The 17,371-nt window shown below is 50.6% G+C and overlaps 1 protein-coding gene across 1 annotated transcript in view; it reads right to left on the reverse strand.

The window, feature by feature from the left end:
* LOC111156274 (chromosome unknown C16orf96 homolog) overlaps nt 1-17,371 on the reverse strand; it is a 37,340-nt gene that overhangs the window by 7,729 nt on the left and 12,240 nt on the right. The window contains exons 2-11 of the mRNA XM_022517042.1: nt 13,836-13,940; nt 12,341-12,421; nt 12,092-12,178; nt 10,688-11,984; nt 8,575-8,660; nt 8,137-8,247; nt 3,944-4,018; nt 3,110-3,274; nt 2,065-2,183; nt 1,314-1,376 (exon numbers count right to left, since the gene is read on the reverse strand). Coding sequence (XP_022372750.1) covers nt 1,314-1,376; nt 2,065-2,183; nt 3,110-3,274; nt 3,944-4,018; nt 8,137-8,247; nt 8,575-8,660; nt 10,688-11,984; nt 12,092-12,178; nt 12,341-12,421; nt 13,836-13,940 — 2,189 coding nt within the window. The remainder of the gene's footprint in view (nt 1-1,313; nt 1,377-2,064; nt 2,184-3,109; nt 3,275-3,943; nt 4,019-8,136; nt 8,248-8,574; nt 8,661-10,687; nt 11,985-12,091; nt 12,179-12,340; nt 12,422-13,835; nt 13,941-17,371) is intronic.

A 17,371-nucleotide genomic window follows, 5' to 3' on the forward strand; every position in this document is an offset into this window, starting at 1 on the left:
AGTCGTTAAGCATCTGCCTTTGGCTCAGGTCATGATCCCAGGGTCCTGGAATGGAGCCCTGCAAGGTCCTGGGATTGAGCCCTGCATGGGGCTCTCTGCTCAGCTGGGAGCCTGTTTCCCTCTCTCTCTGCCTGCCTCTCTGCCTACTTGTGATTTCTCTCTGTCAAATAAATAAATAAAATCTTTTTTTTCCCCAAAGATTTAACTTATTTATTTGACAGAGATCACAAGTAGGCAGAGAGGCAGGCAGAGAGAGAGGGGGAAGCAGGCTCCCTGCCGAGCAGAGAACCGAGCCGGGCTCGATCCCAGGACCTCGAGATCATGACTTGAGCTGAAGATAGAGGCTTTAACCCACTGAGCCACGCAGGCGCCCCTAAATAAATAAAATCTTAAAAAAAAACAAAAACAAAAACCCACAACAACCCTGTGGGAGTGTTGTTGGGTGGTTCTGCGAAGAGTTAACCGTTGAAGGACCACATGAGCTCTTCCACCACCTCCAGGTTTATACCCAAAATACCTGGAAGCAGGTGTTTGAGCCACTCTACGTACACGCACGTTCATAGCAGCACTGATCACAACAGCCAAAAGATGAATCAACCCAAACGTCCATCAGCGCGTAAGCGGGTAAACAAAATGTGAGCGGCTCCCACAACGTGGTGTGATTCAGCCGTAAAGATGGAGTGAGGCCCTGACACCTGCCGCAATGTGGATGAAACTTGAAAACACGATGCTCAGAGAGGCCAGAACCGGCTCATAGGCGGAATGACTTATTTTGTGCGGAGTGTCCAGAACAGGCAAATCCATAGGAACAGAAAGTCAGTGGTTGTCAGGGGCCGAGGGGAGGAGGCAATGGCGTGGGGGCTGCTCATGAGTCTGGGATTTCCTTGCAGGGAGATGAAAATGCTTTGGAATTAGAAGTGATTGTTGCATATCATCGTGAATGTGCACCAGACAACACTGAACCGCTCCCTTTAAGATGGTGTGTGCACGCGAATTTCACCTAAGTAAAAAGTATTAAGCTCAAAATACACCCTGCAAGGAAGTCCCACAGAGTTCATCTTTCCCCGGTTTCCTTCTATCCTTTTGCTTTTGGAGTCGACCTTGACACTGGGACATAGCGGGTGCCAGGCAGGGCTGGCGAAGGAGGGGATGCCCGTGCCCCTGCCCGGGACGGGGAGCAAATGAAAGGAAGGGTACGGAATGATGTATACCGGCGGACGAACAGGTAAGTGACGGACCTAGAACCTACGCTGGAGCGTATGTGAGGAACCCAGAGAAGGTGGGCGTGGGCGCCCCCTGGCGGCGGTACTCACGGGCCCGTCATCAGCTCCACCGGCCGGTCGCAGGAGATGCATTTCACCCGCTCAAACAGTTTCCTGCAAGACAGCCAGCCATCAGCTGCTGCACGGTGGGGGCAGGTCTGTCTGTGCCTCAGGGTCAGGACTTCCCTCCACACCCTACTCCCCCTCTGATCTGGCCTTGCTCAGCTCAACTTCACTCCGCTGCCCCCTGCTACGGGGGACATAGGTGGCGGCACAAGGTGTATAGTTTAGCTTCCTGCTGCAAACACAATGGAGGTCTTTAAAATGAGGGGCCTTCTGGAAAGCTACCCTTCACAAGAGATATTGGGAGAGATGAGGGGTCATCTGAGGACAGGAGACCCTTCCCTCCTCAACACTGAATCCCCCTCCACCTGGGACTCTTATCTGGATGGGGTGGGGGACATGGCAACAGGGCTCTAGACGGTGATCCCCAGGCTCCCTATGAGGCCTTGCATGGCCCCTACCCTCCCTGAGCCTTGGTTTCATTTGTAGCAAGAGGGCTTTGGAGCAGATGTGTCCCTGCAGCCCCTGGACAGCCAAGGCCAGAGACCCTGGGAACCCTTAGCCCCATCCCACCTTCACCCTCTCCCCCAAGCTGGGAAGCCCCACCCCTTCTCCCTGGGTCCACACACGTCTGGAATCCTCCCTCCCAGAATCTGCTAGGATTCCCCTCTGGTTTTCTCTCTGGAGAGAGGGTCTCCCCCACCCCTGGGAGCTGCACCCCTACCCAGGAGGGGCTCACTTCCTAAAGCCGGCAGCGCTATCAGGGTCAAATCGGAGGCCTTCAATCAGGAGCTTCCTGAGTACTTTCCAGATCTCATCCATGTCTTTCTTCAGACCATTCAAATCACTGTGGACCAGCTGCAAATAGCCAAAGGGAAGAGAAGAGCGGTTAGTCAACTAATTCACACCCCGCTTCACTCCAGAAAATGACCTGCCGCAAAGTTACAGAGAGTATAACAACATTAAGCTGAAACAGTGAGGGGGTCAACGAAAGGGAAAATGACAAAGCTTAGGACAAGGTTCATCCACCTAATACATGCTGTTAGAGTTGCAAAGTGAGCTCCAAACCCCCAGGGTAGGCACCCACTAATCCAGTTCTTGTCTTGGATTTGCCTGTTCTGGACATTTCGTACAAATGGAATCGCACCATCTATGGCCTTCAGTGTCTGGCTTCTGTTACTCAGCATCACGTCTGCAAGGGTCATACCCAAGGGGCAGCATGAATCGGAGTTTCATTTCTTCTTATGGTTGAATGACATTCCATTGGATGGATAGACCACAATTTACTTATCCATCGATCTGTTCATGGACTTTGGGACTGCTTCCATTTTTTGGCTGTTAAGAGTAATGCTGCCATGAACATTCACTCTCACATGGAGTAGGGCTGGCCTGTGGAACCATAGGACGCTATGGAAATGATGCGGTGTGGCTAAGTCATGGAAGACAGTGCGTGCAGCTTCTGTTGGGCTCTCCTGGGCCACTTGCTCTGGGGAAGTCGGCTGCCATGTTGTGATGGTGCTCAAACAGACTTGAGAAGTTTGAGTGGCAAGGAAGTGAGGCGTCTTGCTGACGGCCAGAGGAGGCTGCCATCTTGGAAATGGCTCTTCAGAGGATTGGAGTCCCAGATATCATCTTGACCACAGCCATATGGGAAATCTGAGTCCCTCAGCTAAGCTGCTCCCCAATTCCTGTCCCTCAGAAACTATGAGGACTTGTCGTTTCAAGGTGTCACATTTCAGGTTTACTTGTTACGCAGCAGATGATGGCTGCTACAGGGTACTCACCTTGGTGCTCAGGTCCTTGGTCAGCTTCTCCACATCTTTCTTCCAGTCATCCTCATGGGTCACGACCCTGAAGAGCATTCCCTGAATCATCTCATTCAGCTCTGTCACCACTGTCTCCAGGTCGGCTCGGCTTGCCTTGCCTGCCAGGGTGCTCCTGTCAGCTTTCTAGAGACACAGGGAACTCAGGGAGCCAGGGATGCTGTGGCAGGAGCAGGAGGAAGCTGGGGGATCAGACTGCTCTGGTCTGTGTTTTTTAGTCCAGGATCCTGAATGCCCGGCCTTGGCTTAAATTCAAACTTGGGGTCTAATTGGCTCAAACATGACTGTCAGGTCTAAGCCAAGGTCTTCCTGTGTATGGAGAAGCTGGTGCATGATTTTTAAGTTCACATAATAAATTGTCATTAATCCTGAGTCACTGAAAATAGAAGTTGATTGGACAACTTTGGAGAAGCTTCCCCAGCCCTTCTAAATGAGAAAGATGAAAGGAAACTGTGGGAGGTTCTCTGCCAGGTTTTGTATTGACTGCATGACTCCATTCCCCTGGGTGGGAGACCTGGGCTCAGGATGGACAGGCAGAAGGAGGGAGGAAACTCTGCTCACTCATCTCTTTCTTCCTTTTTAAATATTTTATTCCTTTCAGAGAGAGAGAGAGAGAGAGAGCATGCATGAGCACAAGCATGAACTCAAGCATGACGGGGTGGGGGGCAGAGGGAGAAGCAGACTCCCCAGTGAGTGGGAAGCCTGATGTGGGGCTCGATCCCAGGACCCTGGGATCATGACCGGAGCCAAAGGCAGATGCTCGACTGGCTGAGGCACCCAGGCGCCCCCACTCACCTCTTTCAACTCCTGCTCCATTATACTTTTGTCCACCTTATGCATTTCGAGGTTTTTAATTTGAGCATGGACAACCTAAGAACAGAAGCAAAGGGCATGTTTGCCATCCCTGGAGGCCTTTGGATGACATCTTCCTCCCATGGCTGCCCTTACCATGTGCTAGGAAGGGACAATAGGGCCAGGTGGCTAGCAGGTAGGGTGGGCACACCAGGTGTGGACTCCAGGTGCCCAGATCAGAAGGGAAGGAACATGAGCCTTGGGACCAGGTGTCCCCTTGGAGGTGGCATCATAGGAACTTGGCTGCACATGAAGGCAGACTTGAGGAAGGAGAATGTAAATCAGTGCTAACACTTTGGTTCCCTGGAAGTCTAAGGCAAGTTCAGCTCGTATCTGTAATGGGGTCTGGTGAGACCTGAGTCTATTTGTCAACCAAACACTCATATGCCACACAGGCTGTGCCCCAGTGTCAGAGGAAAACTCTTATATCCCATCCCCCACTCCATGAGGAACCAGCTCTGTCCATTAACTCTGCGTGCTCTCTACGTACTGCACCCTCCCTGTGACAGTAGCAGCAGCTAACCTGCTTGGGAAGAGTCTCAGAGCCTCACACCTCCTGAGCCATGTCCCCAGAAGGTGAGGTCATGTTTCCTCCAAAGCTAGAAATAGGCTTCTGCTTCTCGCTTTGTATCTGGTTTCCCTCTCACCCTCAGGAACAGAGTCCCCAAACTTTCAGCTGGTACCTGGCAGCCCAGAATCAAGAATTCATTTCACACACCCCTTTATAGCTCAGTATGACCCGCTGGGGTGTAAATCAAAGTGGGTAGGAAGTAGGTAGGAAAAATAACTATTTAATGAAGTATGCCCTCTTTGCTGCTGGCTTGAATGTAGAGATAATGACTGGAGCACCAGCAGCCATCTTGTACCTTGAGGTGAGCTTAGGAATGGGAGTCATGCACCATGGAGTTCTACACCACCTCTGGACCAAGTTTCTTGAATGGGAATGGGAAATAAACTTACACCTGGTTTAAGCCAGTTATTTTGGGGGGAGGTTATGTTATCTGAAGTTGAACCTAAGTCTAATAAATGCCAAGTTCCATCACATCCAGAAGATGGGTCCCAAGGTCTAGAATGGGAAGTGGAGGTATGGAAAGAAGGCCCTGTTTTGGCCTCAAGTCAGGTTGCTTCCTCCAACCCCACAACAGCGGGGACCCCTGACCTTTTGGAATCATCAGGCCCAACATTAATATTTACATCTCCACTTGGCTCTTTCTAGTTAATACCTAAAAACAGGGGCACCTGGGTGGCTCAGTGGTTTAAAGCCTCTGCCTTCGGCTCAGGTCATGATCCCAGGGTCCTGGGATTGAGCCCCGCATCGGGCTCTCTGCTCAGCGGGGAGCCAGCTTCCCCCTCTCTCTCTGCCTGCCTCTCTGCCTACTTGTGATCTCTGTCTGTCAAATAAATAAATAAAATCTTAAAAAAAAAAAACCTAACAAAGAAGAGTGATTAGCTGAGATCTTCTAACTTCTACTGCTGGGGTTACCTGTGTACTGGGTTGATTAATGTCTTCCCCAAAATTCATACCTGCCCAGAACCTGTGAACGTGGCCTTATTAAAAAATGGGGTCTTTGCAGATGTACTAGTTAAGATGAGGTCATACTAGGTCAGGACAGGCCCTAAATCTATTGACTGGTGTCCTTAAAAGGCGGCGATGTGAAGACAGACAGCCGAGGGAAGAGGGAAGCAGAGATTGGAGGGAGGTGGCCACAAGCCAGGAAATGCCTGGAGCCACCAGAAACTGGAAGAGACAAGACTCCTCCCCTGGAGCCTTCGGTCAAGCAAGGCCCAGCCAACACTTTGATTTCGGGCTTTTAGCCTCTAGAACTGTGATGGTCCGGGTCCCTCGTGTTTTAAGGAATGCAGTTTATGATCATTTCTTATGGGAGCCACAGGAAACAAACACATCCAGTGGCAGCACTGACAGTGGCGGCACAAAGCCAGGCCTATCTAAACCACAGCCAGTGCCCTGAACCCCAACAGCCGGCCGCCTCCCAGCCACGTGAGCCTGGCTGGCTTCTAGAAGGCCTGGATCTGTTTCCTGCTCTTTCCTGGGGCACTAATCCCACGCCTCTCCCAGAGCCTGGAGAGACAAGAAGTGGCATCTTCTGGCTAATTATGGCAGAGTCAGCACTCCGTAGCCACGGGCCACCTTATCCGTGCCCTCCCGCACCAAGCCCAAACTCCAAAGGTCACTGCTTGCTCCAGGAGGGGTCTTGGAATGCAGCCTCGGGCTTAGGGGAAGACCCCTGTCCCAGTGCAAAACGCAAATCACGTTTTCCGGAAGGTCCGGAAGAAAGAGTTCTGCCTGCACTGATTTTCTGGCTGGGTTCTCGGTGGGAAACTCTCTGAGAGAAGCACGCCAAGGACAGAAACGTTTCCATTTCGACTGGATGGTGAGGGCGTGGCTACACAAACAGGCAGATGTGGACCCAGCCCTTACTTAGACTTACGACTTGGGCATTTTACGGTGTATAAATTACACTCTGGTTAAAAATAAACAAATACACCACTGCCCCACCCCCCGCCACCCCGAAGGGCCTGGATGGTGACTGTCTTGCTGCCAGCCGCCAGCCGAGCGCCTGGTGCAAAGTGGAGGCGTGTAGCACTGGCTGAATGACTCGGTGAATGAATAAGAGGGTTTCTCGTGCCACCTGCTCTGTTCCCGACGTTTCTTGCGGGCATCCAGGGAAAGCAGAGGCTGCCGCGTTTCTTCACAGCTCCAGATGTTGCAAGAGAACCGCAGCATTTCTCTGGCCTCCCTCGTTTCTCTAGGACAGGCTCCCCAAGGCTGCTGATTTCTTATCGCCTATATTCATTTAGGGAATATTTAACGAAGTGTGTGTCGTATACAGAACCCTGCTCCAGGTCCTTCCAGAGTTAACTTTGAGAAGCGACGGATTCCTGTCGGCACAGAGGCAGGAAGCACAAAGGCTGACTTGTTCTGTCTGGCACTGTTTGGTCGGGCCTCGTCCTCTGCAGTTCCCCTCAACAAGCGACAGCTACTTGGAGGCAGACGGTGAGCTGGTCCCTGCTGCGGCGCAGGACGGGGACAGAGTGCTGGGCACACACGACACGTGCCCCAGGCACTGGCTCTGGTCTCCATTGGGAGGGCCCCCGAACGGAACGCCGGACGGGAACAGCAGCCCAGCTTCTCTGCAGGGCGGTGGCAGTGAGGGCCTGGAGCTGGCAGGAGACAGGGAGTTCCCAGTCTCGGCATTCACCAAGCCAGCGGCCCCTCTGCCCACACCCGGCACCCTTGCTCAGGCTAGGAAGGGGCTCCCCCTTCAGGAGTTCTTTCCCCTCCAAGTCGCCCTGCGTGTGTCCCAGCCTGATTCCTATGCATCATGGTCTCGCGAGGGGAAGACAGGCCTTCCTCTTGTGCCTCCTACATCCTAACGTATCCCACCAATAGCCTCTGACTTGGAATCAGAAGCCCCCATGGAAGCCATCTCCAGTGGTTCTGTGTGGGCTTTCGTGTCTTACTCTCTGAGGGAAGGTCATCTCCTCCTGCTGCGAATGATTCAGAGTCCTCCTCCAAAGGTTGGGGACACCTCTGAGACAAGGCTCAGAATGGACGGGTCCTGAGGACCATCAGGCCAGGGATGTCCGGCCAGCTGAGTCAAACCCTCCAGGCCCAGAGGAGGGGGTGTTGGGCCAGGTGAGCCCCAGCAAGGCGCTCTGTGTCTGTCCACGAAATTGTGGTGTTGGCAAATCTGCCATTCCAGAAAGATACCCTGCCCCTCCCCCACTCCTCGTCCCCGTGCTGAGAATTCTCAAATGAGCTGGGTTAGGGGAAACATTACAAGCCTAACGGTTGATGCAAGAAATCCTCTTGTTCATTCTCTGATTCTTTCAGCACATTTTGAGCATTTGCTCCACGCCGGGCACCCTTCTGGGAGCGGGTGACCCAGCAGTCTGTAACAAGACATTGCTTGGGCTCTCTGGTTTATAGGTGGAGGTGGAGGTGGGCGTGGTGGGATGTGTTTGCTTCCGCTGAAGTGTAATTCAGAGACTAAAATACCAGTGCGCAGTCCCTGGTGTCCCCACCTTCAGTGGGTCGGTGAAACCTTCGGGGAGGGCCCGAATGTCCAAACATTCGGAGGACTCCCCCGCAGCTGCCCGCCCGAACCCCAGACCTTTAAGTCATCCAAGCGAATCTGGAGTTTCTCCACTGCCCTGTCCAGCACGATGTGGTGATGTTTTATCTTCTCTATCTGGTGGCCCCAAATTCTCTCGAGTTCCTCTTCCTAAGAGGGGGAGACATGGACACAAAGGGCCTCTGCCCCTAAGGTCACCATGGCTGGGGAGGGGCATCGACAGTGTACCAGGCCAGTGTGTCTCTTGGACCTGCCACCTCGGTGTCCCCCTAAAGCTCCCACCAGGGGAGCCACCCAGGCACAACCCACTGGGACCTCTGCACCCATCAGGTCTCCCTCTTTGGTCCCACCTACTCTCCCAGGGTGCCTTTCAGCTACAGGACAGACCAACACTGTCCTGGGTCAGGGACTCTGCCATCAGCCTGCCTCAAGCTGCCGTCCCATCCGGGAAGCTCTTTCTGCCTGGGGCACACACACCTTCATCCTGGATCTCTGGAGGCTCCCGATCTTTTCCTGCAGCACGTCCACTGTCGACCCAAGCTTGGCAGAGGCTCCCAAATTAGCTGAAAGTGAAGGAGGGGGTGGCTGTCAGGGGCAAGGATGGGGAAAGAGGCTTCATCTAGAGTTCCACCTGCTTCTCAAAGGAGTTGTCGGAGGTAGCGTTGTCCAAAAGCAAGAGACTGTGAGCCTGGGGGTCTCTGCGGTCATTCAAAGTTTTCTAGTAGCCACATTCCTTAAACAAATTAAAAAAAAAAAGGAGGGGTGCCTGGCTGCCTCTGTCACTTAAGCACCTGACTCTTGATTTTGGCTTAGGTCATGATCTCAAGATCGTGAGATTGAGCCCCGCGTCGAGCTCTGTGCTCAGCCAGGAGTCCGAGTCTCTCTCTCCCTCTCCCTCTGCCCCTCCCCCAACTTGTGTGCTCTCTCTCTCTCTCTCTCTCTCTCTAAAATAAATAAATCTTTGAAAAAAATTTTAAAAGGAGCAGGCAAAATTAATTTTGATATTTTCTTTAACCCAATATATTCAAAATAGTTCCCTTTCAATATGGGATTAAAAAAAAGTGAGATAGTTTATGTTCTTGTTTTCACCCCAAGCTTTCCATATCTGTGCTCGCTTCGGCAGCACATATACCAAGCTTTCCATATCTGACGTGTGTTTCACACTCAGAGCACGTCTGTGCTGGGCCTCGCCCCATGTCGTGGGCCTGACAGCCACGTGTGCCTCCCGGTTATCATATTAGACGGCACAAGCTTAGGGAGGCCTCTCTGGAACTTACTCCCCTCCCAGCAAGGGCCCTGAGCTGGGGTGCCTGGCTGGCTCAGGCGGTAAAGTATATGACTCTTGATCTCGGGATTGTGAGTTTGAGCCCTGTGTTGGGAATAGACACTGATTCAAAAACAAGGTCCTAAGCAGAACTACAAAACACCTTATTTATGAGAATATATGACGGGCATTATCTCATCAAGAGACAGAAAGGATGATTTAACAAAGAAAGAGGGAACTTAAAAAAAAAAAAGTACCGTATATAAAGTTCCAGAAAAGGTTAAAAGGTAATGGATACACTGAGGAAGGTAGGAGAAATCCAAGCCAAAATACGTTTACCAACGATCTTGAGTCTTCTGAACCACAATGGCAGCTGGTCAGAGGGAGAATTTGGGCTCCTACGGCTTTACCTTCTAAATTTCAATCTACTACTACCATATTCTCAGCTGCACACCAGTACTCACTGAGAGCGACCTAGTTTAGCTGGTTGAAGATTGATGTCTTCTTTTCAAGATCTGTGGAACAGCACCGCCAATTAGAGGTAACGCCACCTACAGATTTGACTTAATCCAACTATGGCGCTTGGCAAGGTGCAAAAAAAAAAAAAAAAAGACAACGATTCAAATAGCAATGGCTTCAGAGTGGGTCCCCTGGGCCAGCAGCAGCAGCAGCAACTGCTGGAATGAGTGAGAAATGCAATTCTTGGGCTCTGCCCAGCCAACCAAGTCAGACGCTCCAGGGGTGGGGTGCAGCCCGCCCTGCCCCACCCCCACATGCTGACGATGGAGTGGGGAGACACAAGGTTGAAAATGACTGGACAAAGCTATTCTGGCCTCCACTCCCCTCAGCAAGCACTTTGCCCATCACGGGCATGAAATGGGAGCGTAAATCTACCGTTTCTACTGCCACCCCAGAGCATCCGTGGTCTTTAAGGGCACATCTGTTTGCCCAGCAGAAGCTCCTAACCCCACTCAGACCACATCATCTTTGGTCTGTTCAGTGGGTCATCGGCCAGATCCAGACTTATCGAAACATGTTAGGCTGTGCTGTACAGGCTGTGGGAAGGGAGTTTTCCAGAGTCATCGTGATGTGTGATTTTCCTTCTTCACAGCCAACGCTAGACCCTAACCACCCCTCTCCAATGTGAGAAGAAAGACCTCATGGTACATTCGTGGTGAAAGGAGACACTAGTAAGAGGCAAATGCTGAAGCCAAAGGAATGAATGGCTAATGGTTAATACAGCTTTCATTGGGGGAGCGAAACAAAGGAGACGAGGGACTTCTGGAAGTCTGCAGGGAGGGAGGGCCTGGAGCACACCGGACCTACCTAGGTAATTCAAGCGCTGTTGAAGGGCGGATGACAGCTGGGCAAACTCCTCCTTCAGGAAGTCGTGTCTAACGGGCATCTGGGCTATACAGCCCATGGAGTACCTGACGGCCGTCTTCTTGTCTTCGGGGGTCACGGCCTTTTGGGCAGCCAGCATGACCTGGGACAGGGTCCTTTCAGGAGGGAGGCTGGCCACAGTGTACACAGAAGAGAGGTCGTCCTCCACCTCTGTGTCCTCCGTTAAAGCTGAGGCCCCACGGGAAGAGCCCGCACCCAGGATGTCTGCGAAGGTCCCTAAGGGCCCAGATGCAGCCATGGCCGTTGCTATGGTGGCCAATTTGGTGGCAGGGGCATCCCTGACAGCCTTGGCGACAACCTCGGCTCTCCGGGCTGCTGAGGTGGCAGCAGCTGCGTAGGAGGACGCGGCGGCAGCCGCAAGGGCCGCGGTGGTCCTCAGGTGCTGAAGGGCAGACTGGGGAGCCTTGCTGGGTGCCTTGTCGGGCGCTTCTTTGGGGGTCCCAGCCCTAGGGGCCCCAATCCTGGGGGCCCTGGCGGGAGGGGCTGGCACATCCTCAGATACATAGTCTTCCTCAGCTTCTGAGACGGCTGGGAGCAGGTGCACGTCTGCTTGTGTAGACTGTGACTGCAGTGGAGGGGGCCACGCTGAGCCAAACTCCCTGGCTGGCGGTGGGGCCCTGAAGACCTGGGACTGTGCGGGCTGCAAGAAGTCTGAGCCCCAGAAGGGCCACGTGCCAGCCCTGGACAAGCCTCTGGGAGGAGGCCAGCGTTCTCGTGGTGGGGGCTGAAGCCCTGGGACGGATGCAAGCCTGGGGGCAGTCCCAGGCTCGGGGGCAACCCCAAGTCCAGGGCCAGTCCCAGGTCTGAGGGCAGGCCAAGGGCCAGGGCCAGGGCCAGCTATGAACGGAGACCCAGGTAGGAATGGGAACCCAGGTGCCAGACCGGATGTCAGCACAGGCCCCAGAGCAGGCATGGCCTCAGGCTGTGGTCCCGGTGTGGGCACAGCCCCGGGCTCAAGCCCTGTAGGCTGCCCTGGCCCCTGGGCCTCGGCGAGCAGAACGTCTTGGGCAGATTCCTCCTCCTGTAGCTGCCCTGGGGTCTCATAATGCCAGCCGGTCTCCAGTAACATGGGGCTCTGGATGGCCTCTGAGATCTGGACAGGACCGACAGCTTCAAGGTGCTCGGTCTTAGGATGACCTATCTCTGGGAGCTGCCCCACCAACTGCCACAGGTCTGAATCCTCAATCTGTGTTGGACCAGCTCGTCCTGTAGACGTTCCCTGCAGGAGAGGGGGCAAGGCTAGCCAGGGCTGCTCCAGGCCAGCTCAGTGGTCACCCTGCCTTCCCCAGCCCTCCGCTGCAGCCCCCCTTTTCCTCCTCCACTCACGGGGCCAAACATGGCCTCGTGGAGGCTGCTCCAGAGTACCACGTCGTCAGCTTTGGGGATGGTGAGGATTTTGCTCTGGAGAGCAACCTGGGGGGCAGAAGGGGAGGTTGAGAATGAGGGGTGATGCCCTCGGGTGGCTCCTTTGTCCACATGTGCCTTCTAGATTGTGTCCTCTTCCTTATTCTTCCCTGTCCCCAGCACCCCGGGGATAGAGGTCAGGGGACTGGGAAGGGAAGTGGAGGCTCTCACCACTTCCCGCTGTAGCGCACTCATCCTCCTGTTCTGTCCTTTCAGATCTTCAAGCAAAGAATCCATTACTTCTGGCTGCATCTGTCAAATAAGCCAAGTCCATGGGCCAGGGGTGGAGGTTCTGGTCCCGGCCCTGCTTCCCCCACAGCTCAAAGACAAGGACTAAGCTCTAGGTGACGGAGTTGGAGAAGGAAGAACAGATCCCAAAGCAAGTGTTTCCTAGTGAGTGAGAAAGGGGTGGAAGAGGGTTTCCTGGGGAAGTAAGTTTGGAAAATGCTGGCCTTAAAAAGTATTTAGTGGGCTTCTATACTACAGGACTTCTCAGCCTTTAGTGGGCAAAAAAATGTACATTAAGAATCTCCAAGAGCAGGCTGAGGAGGCATTTTTCCCTCCAACAGATTTGTTGAAGGAACCGTTTTAGTGTTTTGGTTTGTTTGGGGTGGTTTTGTTTTTTTTTTTTTTGGTTTTGTGTAGGGGTTTTTTTAGTGTTTTGTGATGCCCTTTCTTCTCAGAGGAAGCAACCCAGACCAAGTTCTCACAGTTGCCATGACAATCAAACGTGTACACTGACCTGTGAATTTGGGCTAATACATTAAACCATGCTATCTGGGGGCAAGTTGTAAAATCTTAGCTGCAATTCCATCCTGTCAGTATTGGCCTCTGAGCCCAGCTCTGACTCACCAATGACTCATGCTTCAGGGACTCTGCATCCTTCTACATCATGGTAAGGAGTGAGTATATACCTGAGCTGATGTCCTTGTGACTCCCAAGGGAGATAGACTGTATGCCTGTGCTAGGTTTATTCTACTTTTCAGGGTGAACGGAACTTTACAGAATAGGAAAAGCTGTTCTCTTTCTGCTATGTTGGTGAATGGCCAGCCTGGAGTCTTCGGGAATACCTAACTGAGAATGAAGCCAACCCACAGGAAAACATCACTGACAGAGAGATGTTGATGGAGCACCTAGATTTGGTGGTACCTGAAGGTAACCATGGACTTTTTAGAAAATGAGACACTAGGGGCGCCTGGGTGGCTCAGTGGGTTAAAGCCTCTGCCTTCGGCTCAGGTCATGATCCAGGGTCCTGGGATCGAGCCCCACATCCGGCTCTCTGCTCAGCAGAAAGCCTGCTTCCCCCTCTCTCTCTGCCTGCTTCTCTGCCTACTTGTGATCCCTCTTTCTGTCAAATAAATAAATAAAGTTTTTAAAGAAAAGAAAAAAAAAAAAGAAAAAGAAAATGAGACACTAAATTCTCTTCTGCCTGAGCCAGGATGAACCAGGTTTCTGTTATCTACAAATGATGTCCTAACACAGAAGGGTGGAAGCCATGGAGAGTTTAGTGGGATGGGCCAACTGGCTGGGCCATGTCAAACCCCTTCTCCTGCTCTCATAGCTGTGTCCTTTGACAAAAAACAGGCTCCCTAGATGTGTACTGTCACCCCAACCACCTGAGGTCCAAGCAGCATGGCCAGCACAGAGGATGCTGGAGAGGGTCTACCTTGTCAACCATGTCCTTCAGTGTGTCCAGATCCTCTCTGAGAGTTTCAGTGGTGCCCTTGAGTGCACAAATGTCAGTAAGCAAATCCTGCAGAGTCTTCATGGACTAAAGGGGAAGAAGAGGGGAAAATGTGAAGTTGGGTGTGGCTGGAGGAAAAGGTATGTCGTGTCCAGGAGCTGTCTGTTGTTGGTCATGATCCAAGAAGTCCTCTTGGCTCTACCAAGGCCTGGGCTGGAACATGCTCAAAGGCCAGCAAATGACACCAGGAGTCAACAGCGCTGAGCTCTCACTCAGGTGACCCGGGTGGGGCGGAGACAACTCTGCATTTGAACACATTCACTAACCAGGAGTCTCTCATTAAGACGCATGTTAGGACTTTCAGTGGGAGTCACTGGAACATCAGCAAGGGAATTATGATCAGAGTTACACTTCTAAAGGGTCTCTCTGGCTGCATGTGTAGATTGGCCCTGGGAGGGGAAGGGTGGAGGCCAGAGGACCAGTGAGGAAGCCACTCATGGAGCTGAGGGCTCATGGCTCAGCTTCCCCCCTGACTGGGATCATAAATGCATTTTCCCAGGTTTTAGATTCCATAATCATAAAATGAGTCTTAAAAATGTCATGATGAGGGGCACCTGGGTGGCTCAGTCAGTTAAGCATCTGCTTTTGGCTTGGGTCATGATCCCAGGGTGCTGGGCTCGAATTCCGTGCTGGGCTCCTTGCTCAGCAAGAAGCCTGCTTCTCCCTCTGCCTGCTGCTCCCCGTGCTTGTGCTCTCTCTCTCCCAAACAAATAAAATCTTTTAAAAAATGTGATGATGAAAAAAAAAATGTGATGATGTATATGAAGGGCCCAATGCATAGTTTAGGCATTCAGCTAACAAAAATAACAAACAGCAAGATAGCAAAAGTCCTTCTTACCAGTAATTAATTACATGTAAATGGATTAAACTCTGAGTTAAAAGGCAGACATTGGCAAAATGGATAAGAAAACACAATCCAACCTCATGTTGTCTACAAGAGACACAATGTATGGTCAAAGATACGAATAGGTCAAAAACAAAAGGCCAGTAAAAAATATACCATGCAAGCAGTAATCAAAAGGGAACTGGAGGGGTGCCTGGATGGCTCAGTGGGTTAAGCATCTGCCTTTGGCTCAGGTCGTCATCCCAGGTCCCAAGTGGGACTCCCTGCTCAGCGGGGAGTCTGCTTCTGCTTCTCTCTCCCTCACTGTTTCTGCTCAGGCTCTCTCTGTCACACTCTTTCTCTCTCAAATAAATAAATAAATAAAATCCTTAAAAACAATGAACTGGCATGGCTATACTAATATTGGATAAGATAGACTCTGAGACAAAAATTGTAGCTAGGAGATACAGGGGGACACTTATAAAGATAAGATAGTCAAGGTGTCAGGAAGATATGATAATTACAAAAATATATATACCTAACAACATAGCCCCAAAATATATGAAGCAAAAATGGACATAGCTGAAAGAAGAAATAGGCAATTCAGCAAGAATAGTTGGAAACTTCAATACCCCACTTTTAATAATGAATAAAACAACTAGATAAAAGAGCAACAAGGAAATAGATTTGCACAACAATGTTGTTGTTTTTTTTTTTAAGATTTTATTTATCTGAGAGAGAGAGAAAGTAAGAAAGAGACCATGAGCAGGGAGAGGAGCAGAGGGAGAGGCAGAAGCAGACTCCCCGCTGATCACAGAGCCCAAAGCAGGGCCCAATCCCAGGGCCCCGAGATCATGACCCGAGCCAAAGTCAGACACTTAATTGGCTGAGCCACCCAGGCATCCCTAGATTTGCACAACATGATAAACCAAGTAGACATAACAGACACCTATAGAACACTCCATTAAACAATGGCAAGACACACATTCTCCTCAAGCATACAGAAAACATTCTATAGGACAGACAGTATGCTAGTCATTAAAACAAGTCCCAATACATTTTAAAAGGACTGAAATCATAGCAAATTTGTACTCTGACCACAAAGGATTTAAAGAAAAAAATCAGTGACAGAGAAAACTATTGGAAATTCACAAATAAATGGAAATTAAACAGCACTCTCCTGAATAACCAATGGGTCAAAGAAGAGATCATCAACAAAATTAAACAAACAAACAACACTTTGAGATGAATTAGAATGGAAACATAACATACCAGAACTTATAGGATGCAGGTAAAGCTAACCTTAAGATACTGGGAAAAAGCAGACCAAATTAAACCTGAAGCATGTAGAAAAATGAAAGCAATAAAGAGTAAAATGGAAACTAATGAAATAGAGAACAGAAAAATAAGAGAGGAAATGAATGAAGCTACAAGCTGGTTCTTTGAAAACATCAACCAACTTAGCAGATCTTTAGTGAGACTGAGCAAGAAAAAAAAAGAGAAGAATCAGAAATACAGGAGAGAATATTACTACTGATCCTACAGAAATAAAACTACTTATTAAGGAATGCTATGAACAACCCTGGGCCAACAAATTAGTTAAGTTGGATGAAATGGACAAATTCCTAGAAAGACATAAGCCACCAAAACTGACTCAAGAATTAGAAATAGAAAACCTGAATAGACCTAAGTCAAGTGAAGACACTGAAACACTAATAATAATAATAATAATAATAATAATAATAATAAATGCCACAAAGAGAGTCCCAGGCCCAATGACTTCTAACACACATTTATTTATCTTTATTTTAATTATATTTTTAAAAGATTTTATTTATTTATTTACCAGAGAGAGAGAGCACATGAAAAAGAGAAAAAGTACAAGCAGGGGGAGCATCAGGCAGAGGGAGAAGCAGGCTCCCTGCTAAGCAAGAATTTTGATGTGGGGCTCAATCCCAGGACTCTGGGATCATGACCTGAGCAGAAGGCAGACACTTAACCAACTGAGCCACCCAGGTGTCCTTAAATTTTTTTTTTTAAAGATTTTATTTATTTATTTGACAGACACAGATCACAAGTAGGCAGAGGCAGGCAGAGAGAGGGGGGGAAGCAGGTTCCCCGCTAAGCAGAGAGCCCGATGCGGGGATCGATCCCAGGACCCTGAGATCATGACCTGAGCCGAAGGCAGAGGCTTAACCCACTGAGCCACCCAGGCGCCCCCTAAAATTTTGTTTTTAAGTAATCTCCACATCCAATGTGGGGCTCGAACTTACAGCCCCAAGATCAAGAGTCACCTGTTCTACCAACTTAGCCAGCCAGGTGCCCCTTCTATCAAAAATTTAATGGAGAGGGGCACCTGGGTGGCTCAGTGGGTTGGGCCTCTGCCTTCGGCTCAGGTCATGATCTCAGGGTCCTGGGATCAAGTCCCACATCGGGCTCTCTGCTCGGCGGAGAACCTGCTTCCTCCTCTATGTCTCTCTCTGCCTGCCTCTCTGCCTGCTTGTGATCTCTCTCTGTGAAATAAATAAATAAAATCTTTAAAAAAAATTTAATGGAGAATTAATACTAATTCTTCACGGCCTTTTCCAAAAAATAGAAGAATTCCAAACTTACTTTATGAGGCCAGTATTACCCT

This window comes from Enhydra lutris, unplaced genomic scaffold (genome assembly GCF_002288905.1).
Source record: "Enhydra lutris kenyoni isolate GAN:26980312 unplaced genomic scaffold, ASM228890v2 scaffoldscaffold45, whole genome shotgun sequence".
NCBI lineage: Eukaryota > Metazoa > Chordata > Mammalia > Carnivora > Mustelidae > Enhydra > Enhydra lutris.